Source organism: Anastrepha ludens, chromosome 4 (assembly GCF_028408465.1).
Source record: "Anastrepha ludens isolate Willacy chromosome 4, idAnaLude1.1, whole genome shotgun sequence".
Taxonomy (NCBI): domain Eukaryota; kingdom Metazoa; phylum Arthropoda; class Insecta; order Diptera; family Tephritidae; genus Anastrepha; species Anastrepha ludens.
In genome coordinates, this window is record NC_071500.1 from 80950471 (window position 1) to 80977075 (window position 26605).

The 26605-nt window shown below is 37.4% G+C and overlaps 1 protein-coding gene across 5 annotated transcripts in view; it reads right to left on the bottom strand.

Annotated features, from left to right (window-relative positions):
* The window catches only part of LOC128859977 (ras guanine nucleotide exchange factor L), a 59963-nt gene that overhangs the window by 26839 nt on the left and 6519 nt on the right, over positions 1 to 26605 (bottom strand). For 4 of the 5 annotated variants that reach the window (XM_054097165.1, XM_054097162.1, XM_054097161.1 and 1 more), the window contains one exon: positions 21956 to 26572. In XM_054097165.1, the coding sequence (XP_053953140.1) occupies positions 21956 to 23374 (1419 nt within the window). In that variant the 5' untranslated portion in view covers positions 23375 to 26572. The remainder of the gene's footprint in view (positions 1 to 21955; positions 26573 to 26605) is intronic. The other variant, XM_054097164.1, reaches the window with a different exon arrangement.

The window sequence follows — 26605 nt, forward strand, 5'->3', positions numbered from 1 at the left end:
TTTTAGTGGCCACACCACACGACGCAGTAGACGGCGGTCGCTGTAAGTGCGAAGGCATTTTAAACCCTACCCACCCATCAAAAAAAAAATGTACTAATGGCCCGATCAACATTTTGTGCAATTTTGAAACATGTTTTGAATACATTGCAGTTACAACTAACACCTATGGATTAAGCAAAATACAGTTTTTCGGGTTTAATATTATAGGTGGACGAAACACACAAAATAATTTCATCTACGGAAGATAATATTCTGTACTATAACTGTAAAGGGTATTTCAGCATTAATTATAATACGGATGAAGAACAAATTCCCATACTCCACCGTGTGAAACTTTCAATAACAAAACACATGAATTGCATAATCAAATAATATGCAGAGTTCTCGAGTAAGCCATCCGAGATGCTTAAGAACATTAAAATTCAAGTAATTTCTGTTTCTAAAGTAATTTGCAGAATAGTTACCATACAAACATTTTTGTAATGCTGTATAGGATAAATAGGAAACAGTGAAAATACGTAAATTTAAAACTTTATCAAGTAGCCATTTTTAACTGTCAGGGCCTGACTAAAGTTGTTTTGATTAATAGACACATCCTTTAACTAAAACGAATAAAATTTTGTTGTTTAAATAATCTTTAAAATTGAATATCTCGAAAATGGTTCAGTTTTACGCATTTTGTCCTATAACCAAGTTAATAAAAAAATTACCTAAATATTAATGCCTTTAAGTATCTAGGACGTCTTTCACGGTAACCCTGTATAGACGGTCCGGCACTTGAAGTGTAACCAACTTCAGACCGCTAGCGCAGCTGACACACGGGCATCAGCTGTCTGTTAGTTGGCTAAATGGCAATCCAAAATCAGTAAAATCAGTAATGGATTTCAAACGTAATAGTGTGATTATACTATATTTGGCTGGAACACCACAACCAGCGATTGTTCGTGACCTCGAGCAACTTAAAGTAAATAAAGTTTTTATTTATAGCACCATTACTCGTTACAATAATACTGGTAGCATCCCGAAACGTCATAGAGGTGGTCATCAAAAGACTGCAACGTCACTTGAAATGGTTCAAAAAGTGAGGAAGCGACTTGAGCGAAATCCCCCACGAAGTGACAATCAAATGGCACTGAAATGAATCAATGGAACTGAAAATATATGACCATAGCATCCGCCGCATACTGAAATTTGATTTCAAAGTCAATTATTACAAGATCTAAAAGGTGCATGATCTTACACCAATCAGCAAAAAGTCAGACTTAGAGCGTTCATTTGGGAAGTTGAGTACTCGATTGGCCACCAGGAGGCAGCACCCGGCATAGGTAATAGTTTGAGCCCCTAATATGGGCGCTCTCCAATCGTTTTCATCGAGCTTGGCGTCAATGTAAATGCGAAGTATTATCAGGAAAGTATTCTGGAGGTTGCTTTGAAGCTGTGGGCAGACAATCATTTCGGTGGCAGAACATGGACGCTTCAACAGGACTCGGCATCGTCTCATAAAGTTAGAGTGAACCAAGAATGGCTAAGAAACAACGTTCCAAACTTTATAACGTCCACACAATGGCTCTCCCGACGCGAATCCGATGTATTATTACCTTTGAGCCATTTTGGAGAGCAAGGTCCGAACTAAAGGTCACAAGTCTCGAGGTGCTGAAAAGAGCCATTGTCCGCGAGTGGGACAAAATACCTGCAAGTCACATTCGGGCAGCTTGCGATTTGTTTCTGGATCGTAAAGTAAATTGATTCTTTTGATTTTGTAATATTTTCACACATTTTTTACTTTGAATTAAATATAAGTAATTTTCCAAACTAAATTTATGGTCGTTTTAATTGGTTACACTTCGAATACTGCACCCTGTATATACCTGTGTTATATAATTGGCGCTCACATCCTTTGTTAGACGTTTAGCCGATCTCCTTTTCCAAAGTGTGGTGAACGGACGTCTTGAAATTGTTCCACAAATAAATGATAAATGCAAAACAATAAATAAAATAAAAAAAATTTAATATACGTCGTTTAAAAAGAAGTAGAAATCAATTTTTCCAAACAATACTGTAGACGTAAACTTAACTTATGTTACGTAAGAACTTAAAGAGCTCACTTAATTTTTCCATATGTTTTTCTTCTCAGATTCGTTGAGCTCAACAAATAATCGTAACAAGAGTAGTCCCTACCTCATTTAACTCGATCCTAACTCTAAGCCTGGTCTCCTGCTTTCCTTCAGCTAAGCAATACTTTTAACTTCTTGCGCTATTTGGACGTGCTATACACGTCCAACGAAATTTGGTTTCAAAATTTAAAAGACGTCTCACTCACGCCTTTAGAGCTTTCTGAACTTCCTGTGTAAAAAATAGCCAATCTTTTATTAAACATAATATATATATAAATATCAGGTCAGTCCATAAGTTCGTGCGGTTTTTAAAGGTGGTTTTAAAATTAATAAAAAATATGTTTAAAGTATTTATTAACCAATAATATATTTTCCTTCATTATTTACAATGTCTTCCTAACGTTTAGGCAAGTTTTTAATTCCCTGCTCAAAAAATGTGTTGTCCTTGGAGCCAAAATACGCTTCGATATCCATTTTTATAGCTTCTTTTGAGGAGTAGTTCTTGTTACTCATACGGGATTGGTGATAATCCACGGAAAAGGTGATAATCACAAGGTGCAATATCCGGAGAGTATTGCGGATGCGGCATTAGCTCCTATCCGAGCTCGTTCAGCTTGCCTAATGTTTACCTTGCGGTATGAGGTCTTGTGTTGTCGTGGTGAAACAGAACTTTGCATCTATTCACTAAAGACGGTCGATTTTTTTAACTGCAGTTATCGTCTGGTTTGGTTCCAGAAGTTCATAATAAACAATACCGGCCATATCCCACCAAATAGACAGGAGAATCTTCTTGGGGTGAATGTCATATCTAGGGGTCGGTTCTGGTGTTTCATCTTTATCTAAACATTGGCGTTTGCGAACAGGATTATTGTAAAGGACTCATTTTTCATCACCAGTAACGATACGGTTCAAAAAACTTTCATTTTCAAGCCGTTGCAGCAGCTGAGAACACACATTCACTATCTGCTGAAGGTTGGCGACGGAAAGTCTATACGGAACCCATTTTTCCAGCTTTGAAACCTTTCCCAACTGAACCAGGTGCCCATGAGCTGTTCCATACGATGAATTTAACCTCTGAGCTATGATATCGACTGTCAAATTTGGCTCAGCTTCCACGAGTTCGAGCAAGACGTCGGAGTTAAAGACTTCAGGACGACCAGCGCGCGGGGCATCCTCCACGTCGCAGTTACCACTTCGGAATTTTGAAAACCACAATCCTTACACTCACTTTTCGAAAAGCGCAATCCTTACACTCACGGTATCCTCTCCGTGAACAGTGTTTATTTCTGCAGCAGCAGTTGTTGCATTTTTACCACTTTTATAAAAAAAAAAAAAAATACAAAATATGCCTCTTATACGCGTTTGAAGATTTCAATTTATTTTTTAACAACACGTGTTCCATCCGCGATTAAAATCACTTGTTGAATGCACAATATATCAAAGAAAATATAAATAGTTCCGTTATATTTCGTGAATAATTTTTTGTATGCAAAAATCGTAATAATAAAAATTACATAAGTGAAATTATGGGTAAAATACGCACGAACTTATGGACTGACCTGATACAAGAGGTTAAAAGACACACATTTATGCTAAACATGTCTTTCAAAATTGGCCTGGACTAATAATACATACATAGGAGAATAAGAGAAGATCCCACTGGGAAGAGTTTAATTTGCTCCGATACATACGAATTCGCATGGAAAAAAATGTTCGCTCAAGGGAGAGAAGTATGCTTGTATTTGGATATTGAACGATTTACTTCCACCATTTTGTAACAATTAACCCTCCGTTGGGCTTCTGGGTCTGACTAGACTGACTTTTTCGACTTCGGACTTGAATTCAACAAATTTCTATTATAGCTAACGATTTGAGCTTCCACGTAGCATCCTAAAATTTAATTTTCTACCAATTTATGGATATAACCTTTTAAGAAAGATCCTCGAACAGGACGAAAAAGCCAGACCCGGGTGACGAACCGAAGATTTTAAAAAAGGTGTCCAAGGGTGGGTTAAAATTTTCACACAACTATTTTGATGAACTTGTGTACACAGATAAATTAAAATTATCTGGCCAATGCCCACCCTCACTTTTCGTATATGGGAGAAAATTTTGCACTTTAGTTTACACGTTTAGAATGCAAAATTTTACGAATAAACAAGGAAACGTACGAATTTGCTGAGAACAAAACACGAAAATTTTACCAGTTATGCCGCGAGAAAAGAAAACGATATTAGATGTATGTACATATGTATGTAAGTATCATATTTCTTATATCCGTAAATTTTTTGTATTATATCTGCAATTTATAATATCTTAAGGGTAACATTGTTGGCATGTTTCGTTGAGATCTCTCAATTGTTATTCAAGAGCACAGATAACCGTGAAGTGAACAAAGCTATGTTACCACTAGTGGTGTTAGTGTGTCACAGCGGCACTACTATCCGCATCCCTTTGGCAAAACTTTAAAATCAAACCCAAAAGGATTGGTATAGAACTAGTCGCCTTTTGGGAATATTCTCCCATCTTATACATACAACATATATAAGTACACATGGCATGTGCTCATACTTAGACACAAATTCATTCACAGGTAAATAGAAATATATAACACATATGTATATATCTATATATTTACCTCAAGGATAGCAGTCCCGTGAGCCCGGGCGAAATTAACTCATTCAGTCGAACTGCGTAATCTCTTGACGTTTACAATTAGCTCAAACGAATTTCCCCTATTCGCCCTGCTAAAAACTGTGAGTGTGCATTATTGCCAACTTAAGAACTACGGTAGGCTCCTTACGAAACCGGATTGGAGTCAAAGCCCAGATAAATCGTACTTCTCTGTTCTTACGTACACATTTTATGCAATAATAAAATAATTTTTTTCAATATGACTTTAATTTTGTGCGATTGCTTATGTTTTTTTTATGAAGTAGAATAAATACGTTTAGAGGTTATTTCGAAGGTGGAGGTGAATATTTTTTGTTAATTTTTGTTTAATGTTTTTCTACATTAATTTTCCTTTATTATGTATGCGTTTCTGCTATATTTATAAAATGCATTCCTTTGTCTGTATTAAAAATATTTTATTTTAAAATCAGTTTATATTAAATTTTCAATGGATTAATTTGATAGCATATTTCAATGCTTTCAGTTATTGAATTTTTACTCATATTAAAAAAGTTATGTTTCAAGGTGAATTTTGGAGTTAGTTTAAAATAGTCCCGAAATCCCGGTATCAAAATTATCCGCTAATATTTACATCCCTAATGCACATACAATATAAAATTTAAATGAGTAAAAGCATTGAGTTCAAGGAAGACTGCTTACATACACACATGCGTTATGCCCAGCACACATATCCCCTGATACTGGCGTGAAAAATAGTTCATATATTATATAATATTATATATACATACATACATATGTTTTGATAAAGCAAGGTTAGTAATATCACTTTTGTGTTTACAACTTTGGCAGATTTCAACACAGCATTACTGTCAATTTGTAGTATTTTCCTACAAATGGATCCCACCATAAAAGTGTATTCTGAACGCTGAAAGAGTTTTGCATCACACATATAATATGCAGAGAGATAAACGAATTAACACTAAACCTACCATGGACGGGTCAAATGACCCATTTTAAACTTCTTGTCAGAAGTTCTTAGAAATAACATTATTAAATCGTCGTTTGCCTTCACGTCTTTTATTAAAAAAATACATCGAATGTATTTTTCAATATTTACTCTTCTCTTGCTTATTGTTTTACCGAGAAATATATGTGATCTTAATAATATATATAATATTTTAAAGACGGGTCATTTGACCCACATTGGTAGGAATAGGAATACATAAAATACCGGTAGGTTTAGTGTTAAAATCAATGCTTGCGCATTTGTAGTAGTAAATTTGATTATCTTGTAATAAGTTGACGAAAAATCTGCGTTCATTCGACCGGTTCATTTAAAACAATACTTGCCATACTTGGTACCATGCGATCTGACGGCCTATATAGTATAAAATCCGACTTAAGATTCTTAGCAATTCGAATTTTGTGACTCACCAGACCATAGAAAATCTTGGTTCGTTTGTTTACTGTTGACTTTTTGCTTACTGTTCTTTTCAAAAATCGATTACCGTAAATTGATATACTACCTCGGTACTGAATATTTAAATTAAACTGCACGATTCTGATTGGGTTTATGCTATGGAAACACTTCTTATGATGACCATCGGACATTTGTAGAGAAACATCAAGACGCACGCGGCATTTGAAGAAGCGACTCAGCGTAGTTATGCTAAGGACAGTGTGCGCTTTAATGTTAGTTTATTATTTAAGTACTTTTATTTTTCAATGTAGTAAAAGTAAAGTAGGTACAAGAAATATAACAAGATTGATTGAAGTTATTTAAGAAAAATTTGCATATTTCGTTAGTTGAGCTATAACCGTCGATAATCTGAGCGAGTTAGAACGTTTAATTGATACAACAAAATTTAGAGTAATTTTGTGAGGGTGAAATGAAACTTACTTATGTAAGAAGATTCTGAACAGCAGATAGTCTGAAAGCAAGTTTTACCCTTAGCGAACTGATCACTGTACTATATTAGATACATATTTATTTATAATTAAAAAGTAACTTATCTATGAAAGCGAAAAGATTTGAGTTTTTTTATAGCACATTTTCATACTAAAGTTTTGACTGCCAAATGAAATCGAAAATCTCAATTAATTGCCATGCCTGAACGCTCCATTAGTATTATTAATGGCTCCCCTCACAACTTTCGTATGACTTCGCTTTGTTTAAAATAATATATAATATTTTACTTTTTTAATATAGTTAAACTTTTAATTTTTTTTGAGGTTTAGCGCTTTGTAAGTCTTACCTCCAGGTATTTTTAAGTCGAGTTATAATAAAAATGTGTTCTAAATAGCATAAACTCATGATATAGGTACAATACATTTTTTGCCATCCGCGCTATTAGAGGTTTTTCTAAAATTCTGCTTTTATTAAAATTATACATACTTTGTAGAAACAGATTTTGAATCTTCCTTATTATAAAAGAGTTTTAATGTAATCAAAAAATTCATATACTAGGTATAGGTATGCATGTAGGTATAAGTATAAAGCCGATTTTCCGAAATAAGAGAGTGTTGGGTACAAAAAAACTGGAAAAGCTAAATGTGTCTAATATATCATATGAATTGCTGCAAAAAGATACGAAATATGTATTTCAGAAAACTTTTAATGAAGCTATTACGCTGGCAAGTTAGCAAGCAGCAAGTAGTCAGTTCGCTTTTAAAGGGTTGATTTCACGAAGTTTGTATGGGCTTGGTTGCTTTCGGATGTGTGAGATTAGGTAGGCTGAGATCACACCACCCTTGACACCCACTGTTTATATCTCTCTTTCCCGTAAATTGTAAATTTATCGTATAAGTGCATGCATACATATACGACCATATATGTATGTATATAACCAGAGGTACTTATGTTTGAATAAATATATTCATGTATGTACATATGCACACATGCGTTCATGTGTGCGCTTATGGATATGTGTGTATTTTAGGTTTTGATTATGTTAAAAATCAATAGAGCAGAGTGAGGGCAGGGTTAGGATGGAACGACCGAGATGAGTGGGTTGAGATCGGCTTTTAGATAAAATGCATAGAATGACTAGAGTATACGAATTCATGTAGAAATCCAAACCACATACATACATGATCATACATACATTCATGTTATACTTGTATGTATAGAAGTACGAGAGCACATAACTAGGATAACATATAAACATACGAGCAGAAACATACATACGTACGAAAGTCTATAGCTATTTAGGTATGTGCATATAATTTCGATAAGTTGTCTGCTTTTGTGTATCTGCGGCAAGTGAATGTGGAGTTTTATGCGTATGTAGCTGGAAAGCTCTAAAATTCTTGAGGCCTTACTGCACAAACTAACTAACCAAACAACCCACCTTCGATTTGACATGCATAGTTGGCGGAAGTTTAAGACGGTTGTGGTGGCATTAACTGCCTGCCTACAATAACTTTTCACCGACACACCTACAAATCAACATTCGCAATCGCACTCATATTTCCCGAAACTGATTTTCACTTTGTTCACGAGCACGAGTAACCACCAACCTCACCATCTGTCTGAGCATCTCCGTTTGGTCGCCAGTGTCGTGTGGTGTTTGGGGTGCATGTCTGCACATACGTATATACATATATGTATACATATGTAGGTGTGGCTGTGTAGATTATGTTGTGTTGCTATGGACGTGTGAACGGACGAGGAGTCAAGTGTTGATTCTATAGTTCGCAATCGCGCACAATTTCGGCTGTTGATTATGATTACTGTGCATATAGTGCGAAGCACAGACGCATATAGTAACTATGGTTCATGTACATACACACATACATCTGTACGTGCTTAGATGATCACAGGAAGAGAGAAAAAAGGAGATGGGGCTGCTATCAACGAGCAGCAGCACTCACGCATATAGTATTTTGGTAATTTAAACCCTTTGAATATTTAAATACGCTGTAATGGGGTGACTGTGATAGCGTAATATTTTGAAACAGAAGTCTAAATGCTAAAATTCTGCATGCAATACGTAAATATACACGTTGATAATATGTATGCATTTTCAATGCTATAAATTTATGAAACTTATGTACAGTAAAACCTGTAAAGTAGAACAACGTTATAGATTGGGCACACGAATAAATTAGCAATAATATTTTGCACTAAAGTAAAACAGACTTGTTTGTCTACGATATACAGAATGCAGAGGTGTGACCAAAATCAGACCGTTAACCGGTTCCTAGCGATTTGTAAGGAATCAACTGGTTTACTGACGTAACCGGGTTTTTTGACAGCGGTTTGTTTACGAAAAAAATGATATTGTGTTGGTGATATATGAACATCAACAACAAAATCAACAAAACCATTACTTCGTTGCGGACTGAACAACGGCTGATTGAACGAGTGTGGGAGTACGTGTGAAATGAACGGGCAGAATTCTGCTGTCGAGCACCCGTTAAGGTGGCTGAAGTTACTCTCACAATTTTGATTCGAATGACCAAGCCTGATAATCTATCATCCTTGTGCTTTGATACTATTAAACTGTTATTAAAAAGAATAAAAAATAGTTTAAAAAAACTAAAAAACACGCTTTTATTGCCAATCGAACTAAAAAGTAGAAAATAAATTTTAATGACAAAGAGACCTATAATGAAGTAATAGCAAATCGAACGATCAGTCATAGTCAACTACCTCAGAACAGAATTATAACAAAAATTAAGATACAAATAGAATAATTCAAATTAGAGTTAAAAGCGCAGTTATCGGCCGTGATAAAGAAGTAATCGGGATGAAGAACTTATTTCGTGGAGGGAGTCTGAGAAACGGCTACCTCACTCCATTGGCCAGTTTTTTTCGATTTTCGTGGTGTGGTGCACTATGAATTCCTTCCACCTGGCCAAACTGTTAATAAGGAATATTATTTGAGCATTATGCGTCGTTTACGTGAAGCAATTCACTTAAAAAGAATTATGGACCAACAACTCTTGGTTTTTGCATCACGATAATGCACCGTCTCACACTGCACTCGTTCTTCGTGACCATTTCGCCAAAAATTCCACGCATATCGTTCCGCAACCACCGTATTCGCCTGATTTGGCTCCGTGTGACTTCTGGCTATTCCCAAAACTCAAGAGAACACCCCGGGGAACGCGTTTCGAGTCGATTGAGGAGATAAAAGCTGAATCGAAGAAGGTGCTGATGGCTATACCGGAAATGGACTATTTGGCATGTTGCTGGGATTGGAAAAATCGTTGGCATAAGTGTATTTCATCGAGAGGGGATTATTTTGAAGGGAATGAAATTGATTTACAAGAATAAATAAAGATTTTTCATTTTACAACCAAATTCACCTTACTTTTTGCCCCCAGGTAAAAAAAGAAAATATTAATCCTGGCAATTCTAATAAGGATAATGGGAAACTTTTATCAAATTATTGCATTGTCATCGGTCCTTGATAGGTGTGCAAAATTTCAAGTCGATCAGATTTTTAGAAGCCAGTGAAAATTAAGCTCAAAGATTCCGTTGCATACATACATACATACATACATACAACCTGACCTAATAAAAGTGTGTTAAAAATACAATGCAGGAATAGCTTCGGAAAACAAAAAAAAATATAGTTATTGAATGAAGTGTCTACTATAGGGTGATGAGGTACGAACGATGTGAAAATATATTTAAATAAAACAACAACGGCGTGAGATAAGAGATTGGTTCTGTCTTTCTTTTAAAGCTACACCCAATCAGTTATGTAGGGAGTAGCACATTGTAGAAACAGACGTCTTTAGGACGTAGGACACTTTTGCTTGTTGATATAGCCGTTGAGCCAAAAATGGTCCTCATGCGGAAAGAATCTTTGCCAAAATCCGGATTTCCGTATTTACAACTAAGTCGGAATTTTGATAACAATTTTTAAGTAATTTTTTAGTAAAGTGATGGATGATAACATGGCAAATCTTACTGGAAATGTTGACAACTGAACTTCGTTGGTAACTTTTTAGTAAATTTAATTTTGTAATGGTTGCTAATTTTCAGAATCAAACAAGCTTATAGATAATAAGAGTTATAGCTTGAAACGTTAGACCGATGGACGGAAATTTCGTTTTAATATACTCGTATAAAAAGTGAGCGTAGTTTTTTTAAATCTCAATAGTGTTTATGCCGGATCTTCGTCCTAAGTTTGGGTGAGTTTTATTACATACATACGTTATCGATATTTACTCAAAAATGGGGGTGGCACCGCCCATTTCGTAACATTTTTCTTTCATCGTTTCACTTTTACCGGAGTATAGTCATTTCGATTTGTTATTACAAAAATCAGGTTTTTCTTTTTTGAAAATTACCGTTATATGGAAGATGGGTGTGGGTGTGCATCGATTTCGTCCATTTTCAATACCTTTAACAAGGGGTACTAAGTTTCATTGAAATCTATTAATTTTTGCTCGAGTTATTGAGATGCGGAGATCGGCAAGTAAGTAAAGTTAGTTGTTGTAGCAGCATAAACATTCCCCATACTTACATACGGGGAATGCTGCTGGAGTGACAGTCCTTGGCCGGATATAAATCCAAAGTAAGTAAAGTTAGTAATGAATGCTGCTTAAATATTCAATATTTTAAATCTTTCAACAAATTTGCAAAAGCCCATTTATAGTCCCTTAAATTTCGGCGATTTTGTGAAATAGTTCAAAAATCGCGTTTTTTTTTTTAATTTTGTCGCTGACAGGGTTGGATGTTGTCTTCCCTATAAAAGAAATATCGAGTATTTGTTATGTGTAGAAAATGCACAAGGCAAGTTCACAACAAAGTTCGACACAAAGTTTGAAACTTGGATTTACATATATGGATTTTGTAGGAGAATTTTCAAGAAAAACTACCTATTAACATTAAATAAGAAATAAATAAAATGCCGATACTTGTCAAAAATATAGTTAATATATTAAACGCGCTGCATATCAACAATATGGAAATGTTCATATAAGAAAAGAACAAGAAAATATCAACCCTCCCTGGGTGGAGTTATAAACAAGGCGAAGTCCAAAATAAACAAGACTGGCGCAATAAAAATGTTTTTGATGGCGCCATATTTTTAATGAGTTAGAGCGCTGGAAGTTACATACCTAGCTGACTTCCAGTGAAAGCTTGGTCACATTCGGTTCAGTGGAAGCGAAGTTATTGCGTCTAAAGTGTCAGTATGTTTGTGTCATCGATACAAAAATGAGTTCAAACAAAGAGCTAATATCAAATTTTGTTTTAAAATCGGTAAAACGTTTACTGAAGCATTTGAATTGATGAATAATGATGATGATGAAATAAGTTTGTGGCGATGATTGCCCAAAATCAGTAATCACCGAAATTGTTCGTAAATGTATCAAAAATTAACCGAAATCATCGTTGAAATTCATAGAATCGGAGTTGAGTATCTCCAAAACAAGAGTTGAATATCTCCAGACATTTCAATTGATCATTTGGGCTTACGAAAGGTCTGTGCACGTTTCATTCCACACAAGTTAACTGAGAACCAAAAATTGCTCAGAATTCAACATTCGAAAGACCTCATTGAAGAGGCGAGAAAAGACGAGAATTTCCTTTACAACATTGTAACTGGTGATGAAACGTGGTGTTTCCTACATGAACCTGAAACTATGCGTCAAAGTGCCGAATGGAAGACCCCAGACGAGCCATCACTAAAAAAATCGCGTTTGAAGAAGTCAAAAATTAAGTCGATGCTCATTTGTTTTTACAATTCCAAGGGAATTGTTCACAAGGAGTTCGTTCCACCGCCTAAACCGTCAAAGCAATTTTCTATCTTGGCGTTTTGAAGCGTTTGTTGCATCGCATTATAGTTGTAGAATTTCACACTATTAAAAGTAATGAAATTATTGTATAAACCCATGTAATAATTTTACCAACGTAAAAAATTTAGTTCCCATTGAGAGAAGCAATCACCAACGCAGATAAGGACAACTTTTGCACGTAAAGACTCTTCAGAGTTGGAAGCATTCATATTCTCAAGGACATTAGATTACCAGGTTTGGCCTGCAATTATGGTGACGGCTGTCACGTCACCGGGTAGAATTCTGCCCCTCATTTCACATGTGTTCACAAACTCGTCCAATTAGTCGTTGTTCAGACGTAATCTGTGGTTCGGACGGCAACGAAGTAGCATGAGGATTGGCTGGGTTAATTTTTTCGTATACCACAAACACAATCTCTGTTTTTCCGTAAACAAATCGCTGTCATGGCGGTCACGTCAGCCAATCGGTTGATTCCTTCAAAATCACTGAGAGCCCGGCTAATGGCTTTAAGTAAAACAAAAAACCTACTAAATGGTGAAATTAGTAAAAAGAATTTTGCTTTATACAAGTGATTCTTCAATATTTTACGAAGGGTGCATCCCTTCATCAAAATCATGAAATAAATATAAAGAAAATCGATAAAGTGATTACGACAAATGCAAGGCATACGCTTAATGTCTATAATGAATAAATCAAAATTGGTCAATGTAATAGATTTATTCAAAAAAGTTAATCGATTATACCTATTGTTCTTTAAGCGCTTATTTAAAGATTTTATGCGGAAATCCTTCCTCATTTGAAAATTAGTTTTTCAATAATAATAATTTCTCGGAAAAGTTTGTAGCGCCAGAAAATATTTCGCAATTAAACACTTGAATAATCTCCTCCAATAAATGAAAAATTAAGCTCACATACTCTAGAATGATGGGTTTTTCTGCAACTGGCATGGATTGACTTAGACTTTATTCACAAATAAGTGACATTTTAAAGATTTTCCTTATTTTTTTAAAAAAATTCAAACAGAAAATTCAAAAAAAACAAAAAGCACGTATTTTGCAGACAATAACAAAACTGCCGCTCCATTGCTGATCTGTTTGTAAACTGCAGTTGTCTAGTATACAAGTGTCAAAAAAGAATAATTATAAATCTTCGGATAGGGTGATTAAGTTTGCGCTACCTTGTGTATGTACATGCCTTCAAAGAAGCAACACATGAAACATCTAAAGAATAAAGCCAACTTTGTAAAATATGTATAAGGCAGCCGAATGACACAAAATTAACTGAAAAAGCTGCCTCAGTACTTCACCGCCATGAACTCTTCCACAAATTTTGTATGTACTGGATATACAATACATAATAAAATAGAACGACTTATTTCCAGTCTTATGTAGCCCGTACATCCTCATTTGTATAGGGTAGAAAATAATGTACTTCTGGGTTTATAAATAAATATAAAAAAATATAAATAAATAAATAAATTCTTCCAAACTAATAAAGAAATTTAAAAAATTTGTCGAAAATAGAAAAACCAAAAAATTGAACAAATTGTTTTTCCTGATTGGAAAATTTGGAGTTCAGAACTGCTTTGCTGCCTACAAAGCTTCCTGTACTGCTAATTCGTCTTAAAGGCAACTAAAAGGTATGTACCGTCGTATTCAGTGAGGCGCGGTTTCGAAATCCATTGTGAGAATGAAACACTAAATGCCTCCTATTTGTGGCGTGTGTGTTGATGTGATCGATTTGGATCATTTCCTTGTTGCAGCCAAGCTACGCACACGCCTCTGTGCAGCGAAAAGCGTACATCTAACTACGCAAAGAATGTTCGACATCAAAAAGGTGCAATCACAACAGACAGCCAGAAGATTCGCCACTCGATTCTCACTCCTGCTCTCAGAGAGTACTGCCCATCAAACCGGCATGCACGAGCAATGGAGCAACATTTTTCGTTCTCTACATACCGCCGCCGAAGAAGAAATCGGATTCCGGCGAGCCCGAAAAAAACAGTTGGGACGACGAGGAACGTCATGCTGCCGCCGAAAGAAAAGATGCTGCCTATAGAGCCACGCTGCGATCGGGCGCAACGCGAGCCATGTGGGATCGCTACAGAGAGCTAAGAAAGGAAGAGAGACGTATTATCCGACAGAAGAAACGAGATACCGAAATACGTGAGTGCGAGGAGCTTGAGATGCTGGCCAATAGGAAGAACGCGCGAAAATTCTACAAGAAAGTTCGGCGGCTTACAGAAGGTTTCAAGACCGGGGTGTTTTCCAGTAAGAACAAATACGGCGATCTGGTGACTGACTTCCAGGGCATTCTTAAATTATGGAGGGAACACTTCTCGAATCGAAGAACAACAAAGCCGCGGGCGCCGACGGGCTGCCGGCTGAGCTATTCAAACATGGCGGCGAGGAGCTGGTAAGGTGCATGCATCAGCTTCTATGCAAAATATGGTTGGATGAAAGCATGCCTGCCGATTGGAATTTAAGTGTGCTCTGTCCAATCCATAAGAAGGGCGATCCTGCAATCCGTGCCAATTACCGCGGGTTAGTCTTCTAAATATCGCCTATAAGGTTCTAGCGAGCGTATTGTGTGAAAGGCTTAAGCCCTCCGTCAACCAACTGATTGGACCTTATCAGTGTTGCTTTAGATCTGGAAAGTCTACCACCGACCAAATATTCACAATACGCCAAATCTTGGAAAATACCCATGAAAGGAGAACCGACACGCTCCATCTTTTCGTCCACTTCAAAGCTCCTCTCCGAACCGTTTGATGCCAAGCTTGCGAAGCTTGGAGTGTTTGAGAGAAAGATTCTGGGTAAGATTTTTGGACCTTTGCACGTTGGCAACGGCGAATATCGCAGACGATGGAATGGATGAGCTGTATGAGCTTTACGACGACATATACATAGCGCAGCGAATAAAGATCCAGCGGCTACGTTGGTTGGGTCATGTCGTCCGAATGCATACAAACGCTCCGGCGCTGAAATTATTCGATGCGGTACTAGCTGGTGGTAGTAGAGGAAGAGGAAGGCCCCTTTGCGTTGGAAAGATCAGGTGCAGAAGGACTTGACTTCACTTGATGTGTCCAATTGGCGCCAGTTAGCACGAAAAAGAAACGATTGGCGCCCTTTGTTAAACTCGGTCAAAATCGCGTAAGCGGTTATTGCGCCCATTAAGAGAAAAGAAGTGTTGATATTGTTCCACAAATTGAGGGACCTACACTTTTAAGCCGACTCCGAACGGGAGATATGACAGAAATACACTTGGAGGTTTGCCATTGCCTGCCGAGGGGCGACCGCTATTACAAAAAACTTTTTCTTCATTTTGGTGTTTCACGGAGATTGGAACCTATGCCTTCCGAATAGTAGCCACGCACCAAGCATTCGGCTACGGCGGCTAATAGGTTGGAGAAAAAGAAATCCATTATTTTCTAGGTATCATAGATGGGGAACAACAGTATTAATTTTTCATTGTTGACACATTTAGTCTTTAAATTTTACTCTTCACCATTGCGCAGTGCGATTACTCTGTGCTCACCAACACACTCGCAAAGCTTATTTTTGATGACTTCTGTTCTAAACGTTTGTGATACCGGGCAAAATGAATGTGCAGGACGAACTGCCATAGGAAAGATAATGACAAAAGAATAAAACGAGACAAGAAAAATTAAGAAAATTTTTATTATTATTTATTTTAGAAAACCCTTAAAAAATGATATGAAATCGGCAAGGAATATCAGTCCATATTACTGCGGTAAGAGAAAGAATTGTCTGCGGTAACAGAATGGAGTATTCTATTGATTAAGGGATATGATTCCGAGCTTTCATATTCCTCCCTGCCAACTTTTTCATTTTTTCAGAGTTGAGGAGTCGCTATTCCGCTATTTTTTCAAAAAGTTTAAAATATACTTATGGATTATAAAACTTCGCTATTTTAAGTTACAAGTAAAGAGCAGCACCGCTTCCCTAAAAAAAAAAAAGAAAATTGAGGCTCGATGTTGTTTTTAAATTAAGTAAAATTAACCTTTGGCTTTCGGTAAAAAAAAAATTTTTTTAGAGCAAATTTTCGTCTGCAGCGCTTTTGTTATTGAAATATAAATACATATGTATATAAATTTTACGATAAAACAAGATTTTCAAATATATTATGAATTATAATAACCTTAGTTAAATGCTTGCTAAATTTCTCTCGAATCATATTTCAGTACAATAAGCAATTACGGTCATAAAAAACCAAATTTTTACGGTTTTCCTGGAGGTTTAATAGGGATCCCAGAAGGTTGCGACTTTCATAGTTAGACCGGTGGTCTCGTTTTGTCCAAAAGGGACACCGAAAGGCTTAGAGGATACCAATATGGTGGACGAGCAGACGACTGCAAATAAATTAGAATTATTTTTTCATACTTGCAAATAAATGAGCTGATATATCTACTTTAGGGTTTACAAATATGTCTTTGTATCAGATATCTGGACAATAGTGAACTCTAAGTCAACGATTTTTTTTTAATTCTTTCTGCTTGAAGATTTAACCGGCGGTAACAGGGTTATGATGGTGCTGCTGCGATGAGTGGGACTTTTAAAGGTGTTCAAACTTATATATTAAAAAACTTTTGAAAGTTGTTTAGGCTCACTGTGACGTTGGTACAAAAATAGAGAAACCTATTCCGACTCCGAACGGTGGATGGATTTTCATGAGGAGTTTTTTCATGGCAGAAGCAATTTTAACTTCAATTCCTGTAGTTTTGCCATTGTTTCTCATAGTCAAATACTCATGCAATATAAAGTTAACACGTTCTTTTGATGTCTTTACGATGTCAGCTAACTTACGCAACTTCACTTTTCGATCATTGAAAACGATTTTGTGGATTTTATTGATGTTTTCTGGTGTTACCGCCTCATTTGGACGTCCACTGAATTGTGTATCATCGCTCTACGACCTCGTTGGAAGTGAACAAACCATTTCAATATTATTGTTTCTGATGGAGCGGAGTCTCCATAACACTTTTCAAGTCATTGCTTCGCTTTCCTCATCAAGAAGCAGTGTAAAATTAAAACACGAAATTCTTGTTTCTACAAAAGTAGCATCACTCTTTGCACAATAACTTACGAACTAATAACGAATAGAATATCATGACATTTTAACAGCTGTCTGAAAAAGAGATGAATACGAGTACAGTAAAACTAGTGCCATCAATGTGTTAGGTGCGGGACTTTTCAGCCCATGTATTATTTCGTGCTTGTTGCCCAGTGTTTCGAACCTTTACATTTCCAAATGGTAGTTACGCCCCTACTCATTCGGCTACGGCAGCCGCCATATGTGTACATCCATACATATACGAGGTGTGTTCAAAAAGTATCGCGAAATTTGTGTTTTTTTCAAAAATTATTTATTTATTCATTAACATCTATTTTGTCCTCTTCAAAGTAATCCCCATGAGATATTATCCATTTGTCCTAACGTTTTTTCCAATCTTCGAAGCACTTCAAAAAATCATTTTTTTTTTCTTGCTCAGCCGTCGATGCCGTCTTTATATCGTCAATCGTAGTGTAGCGTCGTTCTTTCATGGACCACTTCAGTTTCGGAAACAAGAAAAAGTCACAGAGGGCTAGATCTAGGGAATACGGTGGTTGTGGCATCATTAGTGTGTTGGTTTTGGCCAAAAAGTCGCGCACAAGCAACGATGTGTGAGCAGGGGCGTTATCGTGATGCAAGAGCCAATTTCTGTTCTTCCACAAATCCGGGCGTTTCTGGCGGATTGCTTCGAGCAAATTGCGCATAACTTGCACCATGATGCACCACGCCCCTACAATCGAAGAAAACAGTAAGCAAAACTTTTACATTCGACCGAACTTGGCGCTCTTTTTTTGGTCTTGGTTCGTGCGGCAGCTTCCATTGAGATGATTGAGCTTTGGTTTCCACGTCATAACCATAAACCTACGATTCGTCACCAGTTATGACCCTCTGGAGCAGATATGGGTTGTCGCGGACAGAGTCCAACATCTCAAATCATTGAAAAAAATCTAATGGGACGAGCCAATCGATATGCCTAGGTCCTCAGCAACTTCTCTAACGGCGATTCGACGATTGGCCAATACCATTTTCTTCACTTCATCAAGTTTTTCGCCTGTTGTTGAAGTGCTCGGGCGTCCGGCACGCTTTTCGTCGTTCACATCTTCTCAGCCGTCTAAGAACATTTTGTGCCACCGATAAACGTTGCTTTGGTCCAAAGTAGCTCGTTACGTTTTTCAGACAAAATTTGATACAGGTTCTTTGATCCATCTTTTTGAATAGGTAAAAATCGAAGACGAGCCGAAACACGTGCAAGCAAAGCAGCTGTCAACAATTAACTGAACATTCGAAATGGCCGAACTCGTAGGCATGTTCGGTGTTTAGAATTACATTAAAAAAATTGTAACGTGTCAGGAAATCAGTTTTACCGTTTCCCTTTCGTCAGTTTTTCAATTGGCGGCTACATATGAAAAATTACTGACCGAAAGGAGAGAAAAATTACAGAAAAAGTGGGTAAATATGTACATATATACAAATTTCGAGTAGGATCGAAACTGTAGCCGCTCCACATATGAGACAATACCAAAACATTTTCGAGATAGCAATGAAGGATACAGAAGGCCGCAGGAATGTAAACTAAATAGTATTGGTTCCAAATTCATTAGAATGCCATCAATTAAGAACCAGTGGAATTATCTGCAGGGTATCAAGAGGACAACTAACGCTCTGCTGCATATGACCATAATATGTTTAGTATATACATACGTAAAAGTATACAAGTAAGTACACATACCTAGTCACATTCTTATGTACATATATCAATATATATCTACCTATATATTGACATACACTATAATTCGCAACAACAGAGCGTACATATTCATGCAAATATGCACATAACCATCAGTATGCACACATACATATACATATATAAGTATGTATTACATACATATTATTATTTTAAAATTATCATAAGCGTGTGTGAGTAAATTGCGTATGTTGTATATGCGTTTGTTTGCTTTCAAGCATAGTTCAAAAATTAGACTTGAAGGGCGTTCGAGAGGAGCTTAAAGGTATAGAGCTGGCCAGGTGGGTGGTAGGAATGCGAATAAGACATTACGGACGCAGACGGACTGTCATTTCTCTTACTTGCTTTCACAACCAAACTGGGATTATAATAGGTGCGCATTCATACCTACATATTTACGTATGTTTATACTTATATACGATGCAAAATCATGTGTGTCATTTCGGCCTTACGTCTGCCACATGAATAGTTAGTTTAATTTTGGGGTTGGTTCAACACAGCAATTTATCTATTTGCCCCGTGCATGAGTACTTGGGAGCTTTTAAGCAGCACACATGTACCCATGCAGCATATCAGGATTGGTGAATAGTTTCATTTGGTCACTGGGTAGCTAAATGGAAGTGCTATGCTGATAATCTATGGGTGTTAATGGGTGGTCGCGATGAGAAAGTGTGTACTGGACGAAGGACATACGAATATGAACATCGTTGAGGGTTTAAAAATTTGTAATGATTTCTCTCACTTCAGCCTCAAAACTTTTACAAATGAGGTTACTATACAAACATACATATGCACATATATAATTACACCACTGTCCCACCCCAAAGAATACTTGCGACTTTTAAGCAACAACAATAAAAAGCCACAAAGTCGTATGTGAAATAAAATAGTTTAACGTACATATAGGTATATATGCTTGTACATATGTACATCTGTATATATTTCCATACATTCTACGTGAATATCATATTAGTGACTGTCGATATTATTACTACCGTTATGGAAGTGAGGTTAGGTAGAAGGTTGGAGCTCTTGTAACAGTTGTTGTTACAATTTGCATAGGAATATCTTATGTATGTGTATTAGTAAAAATTCATATTTCACTATATGTACACACTTGTATAAATGTTACATCTGGTTGGGAAGTTTTGAATTTGTATGCTCAGGATGCGCGCTCACCCATACATATGTATATGCATATGCACATATGTATGTATATGCATATATTAACTATTAACATGCCTACTAGAAGCCCCATAGGCCATGAAAGTACATATATATGTTATGACTTGTATATGTTGAGAGAGTCAAGCCGAATGTTACCCATCCTATCCTTGTGCAAAACCATATTAATAAAATAAATATGTACCTATGTATATGTGTAAATATTTTAAATTGGAAATTGTAAAAACTAGCATATCTATTTACATAGACGCTCATTTACAAAGGAATATGTAGCAAGCATATATTCGATATATTAAAATTAAATAATCATATACATGTACATATGTAAGCAAACTTGGCGCAGGTACAGTAACCACTATTAATACAGGCAAATATACACAAATATATAATATATATATACATGTATGTATGTACATATATAGCATAAATGCTGAATATATCTCTCTATAATAAAAAAATATGAATTCTTCTTATCCTTTTTCGACCGAACACAATGGCTTAAAATACCTCAACGAGATGGAAGGCTGACTGGAGAAATGCCAGAGAGACAAAGAGCGCACGAAAACTTATGACAATATTTGTTATTTGCAGACCGTAGAAGCAGCTGAGGATACTCCAGTCCATCAGTCAAGAAGTTATTTTTGCGATTTTTCTCATGGAACCTGAAGCCAATTAGGAACATCGAGTAAAATCCATACCTACTTAACTTGCATTAGGCTTAATTAAAGTAGAGGGCTATTCTCTCTTTTTTCAGTCTTCTTTTTCTACAGTTGTTTGTCGGCAATCGAATGGGTCAAAGCTTAGTTTCAATGTGTAGGTGCAGGTAGGTACGTCCATTAATTGCATTGACGGGCACCCTTGTTTTCGTTGACCACTCATAGGCACTGAATCGGATGATTTTCCACGGGGTATCATACATATGACATGACCAAACCAACTTAGTCTTTGTATTTGTATTCGTTTTACATTGGTCATGCCATTATAATTATCGCACTTCAGTCCGACTTCTCCTCGGTTTCGAAAAAATATATATATATATACATATATAAGACTTGCCACACAGGACGATTCTTTTACAATTGAAATAGCCCATAATTTAAGTTTTGTCAGTTAGCCTGAACTTCATGAGAGTCCTGAGTCTCTGTAACTTAGAGGAAGCTTGAGCGGTATAAATAGGTATAATTTATGCGTACCATTGCAGGAGGGCAATGCTAAGCCTCTGCGTGTACTATTAAAACGTTTCTCATAAAAACCCATCTACTGTGTGGAGGCGGGATGAAACTCCCTCCATTTGTAGGACAATATCAAGAGACACAGCAAATAGGACCCAAAAAAGGTGTAAGCGCCAATTACATGTATGCTATTATATTTTTTATTGCTAAATATGTAGTAAGCAGATAAACAATTAGCCGAAATTTAATCATAAGCATGTTAAATAAGTGCTCACCTGACAAAACTTGATAAAGTTTTCGACGACTATCGATTTGTCTGCCAGCGTCATTTGCCCGGTAAAACGTACTCCCAGTTGCTTTAAATTCTCCTTTTTCTTCGCTGGCAATTTATTCATGTGCTGAAAGATACCTTCCTCTACTTTGTGCGATGGATGCACATCGAAGTTGTCTTTGATGGTAAAGGCAGCCAAGGGCTTGGGTGCACTAGCCGCAGAACCTGACTGCAGCATTGTAAAGTCAGAACTGCCTGTAGCAGCGCCTTCAGAAGAAGTATTCGAGTTGGAGGCATTTAGGTGCGAGTTGGGGAAGGGCAAATTCGATACCTCTAGAGAAGACTCATTCGAGTTGGAGCTATTAGTGGCCGTAATATGGTGCATATCGAAGATGGTGTGCTTTGAATCATGATCGAATACATCCAATGTAGTGGCATCGAGACTATTGGAAGCGCGCGACACGGAGGACAACAAAGCGGCTGCTTTACGTGAAGAGCGAGATTTGTGTGTCGTACTGCTATCCAAGTCGATCAAACTGGACGCCGATGATTGTGATTGACTAACTTGCACTGTTGCATGGCTACCGGCGTCACTTTGACCTTCGCTGTTGTAATCGTTAGAGTGACGCAGGTACTTTAGGAATTCAAAGGAACCATCAAAGTGTTGTGCTGCTCCTGGGCTAGCGGCGATAGGCGTACCCGGCTGATTATTGCTATGCAACTGTGGTAGTGTGTGTGGTGTGCCGGGTGACGCGGTGACCATTGGATTTGCAGTTACGGCACTAGACCAACGTTGTGGAGTAGTGGGATAGCTTTGCGTCGCAGGTGTCGACAGCCCGTGTGGAAGGTGTGGTGTAGCGAGGTGATCCTGATGAAAGGCATTGGTAGCGAGGTTGCCGGTTGGGTGAGGCGCATGACCGCCATAAGGATGTTGAGCATGTGGATGCGAATGTGGCACATGAGAAGGATGCGTGTGATGTGTTACATGCAAATGGGAGCCATGTTGCAGCTGTTGGATGCCTGGCGGTGCCAAATTAGGAGCGGTCGCAGGCGTTATCGCTGACGCATTTGACGCTTCAGATGAATTTTGGGCACAATTACCGACGGCATTCGTTTGGCTCGCACCGTTAAATAGTTCTCCGCCACTTTGCACCCCCGTCGTGTTGGCGCCAGCACTTACGTTATTGTTGTTGACGCTGTTACTAACACCATTGTAATACTGTTGTTGCTGTGACGCTGACGCCTGCTGAGCTGATGGTGGTGGCAGCGGTGGCGTGCTTGAACCCGCACTCGAGCCAAATACTTGAAAATCCTCGAAGGACGAAAACTTGAGTTCGCCATTGCTTAAATACTTCGCAAACTCGGATGAATCGTTGAGGGAATTAAGGAAGAAAGAACTAAAATTATTGGATATGCAAGACATCTTTTCTTATTTCAAACGAAGACACTTTACGTTTGCGTCGATACTACACGGATTTGCTCTCCTGCTCGCTTTGCAACCCTTCGCGCGTTGCTAGTCTCGTGAGTTGATGTGACGTGTTTGCACGCTGTGTGGTACTCAGTTGTTTAGTTAGTTTACAGTTGGCTTAGTATTGTATTGTTGACGTTGTGGGGGACACGAGTGTTGGGGGAATTTTACGTTTATGCGCTTTCGCGGCGGAAGAAGGAAGGTTGTGTGTTAACGTGTTAATAATACTGTTAATAATTCCACCGACCTTGACGATTTCAACAACTAAGCGTGGTAGTTGTTTCTATTTTAGATATTGAAATTTTAAAGCTTCTTTTCAGTGTAGGAAATCAATATTTCACTATTCTTCTTGTATTTGCTTTATGTAAATTTGTTTGCTTTATTTCTTTAAATTACTTAATTTCTAATTATATTATTCGATTATTAGTGTGTTTTTGTTCTTATTTTATTTTTTGTTTGACTGGTTAAATTGGTTTACAAAAATGGCACATAATTTCTGGATCTTCCTTTTTTAGGAAGCTCGTAGACTTTTTTTTAAATTATAGACCCTTAAGGGTTTCATACGATTTTAGACTTGCTTTACACAGATCGTCTCTCTCACTCTCGTCATATATTGTCTTATTGCTTGGTAATTAATTAACTTATATTGTAACAACACTTTGCATGTTTTATGCGTATACGCAACACGTACATACATACACATGTACATACAGACACTAATACAAACACAAATACCCCATACGTCGCATTATTTCGATTTTACTTTTTGAATTAACAACACATGTATGCTTGTATATCTGATTGTGTTTTTGTTTCCTTTGCCCCGCCTTGGTCTAGCGTTTGGTTTGAGTACACGCTTTGCTTATTCAATATTCAATTGCACTTTCTTGTGCAGATATTTCTATCCACTACTGCTGCTCTATCTATTTTCGCTCAATTTTCTTTGCTTTTCTCTGTGACTGGGTTCGGTTCGGTTTGGTTTTCTTTTAAATATTAAAAATTATGAATTTTCTTTCGACACTCTTCTCTTTACGAAAATTGCTTTGCCTCGACATTCCGACGCGCGTCAGTTGTGCATGTATGTGGCTATGCCTAGCTGCTATCGCTATTTCCACTAGACTGATGCGTCTGTTGGTCGTCCGACCGCGGCCAGGCGTGCAAGTAGCAGACAAATAGGTAAGCAGTCAGGCAGGCGAGCAGCGTGTTTTAGGCGGATTTTCACTTTAATTTTCTTAGTTTTCTTTCCGTTTGCTTGGCACTTTAGTTATTGTTTGCCTTACAACTTTGTGCTGGCGTTAATGTTTCCTTTTTAATTTCTTTAAAATTTCTGTGGTGGTTGTCGTATTTTATTACATTCCTTTTTACTAGCTGTGTACAGATAACTTTTTATATTCTCGCTTTTGTAAATATTCATGCACATGTATCTATGTTATCTAGCTTTTCTTCTAATTTTGTATAGGCTGCGAGCTAGCCAAACCTGCCTATGCTTTGCATTTCTATCTCTAGATTGTCATTTAAAATTTTAGCGCTCAGTGTCACAGCTGCGACTTATGTATATACATATGCTTACTCCTACCGCTCCAGATAGTGGAATTGAAATTCTTCGGAAGAGTTTTATTTCCTTCAATTTCAGTAAAAATCGTCTATCAGTATTGTTACAATAGCATGTAGTTTATACTGCTGAAGTCCGTGTCACATGTATGTATGTACATAAGTGATGTTGTTCGCTTTTCTTACGTTTCCCAAATAGTTACTTTCCTGCACGTTTTTATTACTTTAGCCGTTTACCTGCTAGCAACTGTCGACCTGCTATACTGCACATCTAGTATGGGTACAAGTTTTCTCTAATAATTTTGCAGTGTTTTTTTTTTCTTGTTAACCACTGAACACTGAATCAATCGAAATCGAAACGAAAAATGATTTCAAGTCACTTTTGAACTAACGTCGTCACGCACCGAACCACACCGATCTCAAACTAAATGTGAATTTGTCTGGATTTACTAAAGGAAGCAGTTAGCAATTGGCAGGCAGCGACAGTTTTGAGGATTTTGATTTCTCATTTCACACTCACTTGCTCACTCATATACGAGTTTTCTTCTACCTCCAGATCTACTCCTCTTTTTTACCGTCGGCTTCCTCTTCCTTCGTCGTGATTGCGCGTAACAGGCAGGCAGGCAAACAAGCAGTCAGGGCAGCAGGCAAGTTAACGATAGCAACACTCGCTTACGAAGTAAGACGTTTGTCTGTCCTCCTGTGTGTCTATCGGTGCTCACAATTTGATATTTGGGTAGGCGAGTCCACACACTGTATCGAATAGAAAATACACGCAAAATTCGTAGATTTTACAAGATGTTTTGTTGCGTTTTTACAGCACCATGTCGTATAGGCAGTAAAGGAAAACGTGCTACGATTATGACGGAGGCAGCGATGTCGACTTTGTGCCAAGCCACCACATACTCACAGATCTCGCCGGCCGCAAAGGGGTGTTGCTCAAATAAATTTATTTTAAAATTTTAACCCTTAAACGTCGTATACCGTCACACCGGCCGTCACTGTGCTGAACAAAGACTGACACTGGGTAACGTAACGCCAATTTCAAACGCTTCGAGTATGGCATAGACAGCAAAATGTGTCCCAGCAATGTTAGCAGCTCATCGTGCTCTCGCAGTAATGCTCATCGCTGTGGTGGTAGTAGTTGGTATGATTATTGCCCTCATTATTGTTTTTGGGCATGGGGCTATGTGAGAACATGTATGGTAGGTTGTTCATGGGGGGCACCAGTGCTTTGGTGGCTATCGCCTTTTTATGCTATTTGGCTCTCTGCCTTTGTCGCCGCTCTGTTGTGACTTGTTTCTTACGTCTTAGATCTACATTTATTTCACATATTCGAATGGAGCTCAAAACAATGCCGCTCTTATTTTTCGTCCACTCTCTGTCAACATTATTAAAACATTAAGCTGCCTCTGGCGCTCGCGTTCATTCACTGTTTTGTTATGGCTTTCGTAAGGTATATGGTATATCGTTATTATTGTGATGGGTGTACGTTTTAAGTATTTTGAATAGGAATGTCCGCGGCGGTAAAGCAGAATGATTTGCCTTTTCTAAGCAGATAACAGGAAGAGAGTTGCCATTTCACCTTGTAGTATCCGAGCGCTGCAATAATACCAAGAAAAGGGTAATTTTACT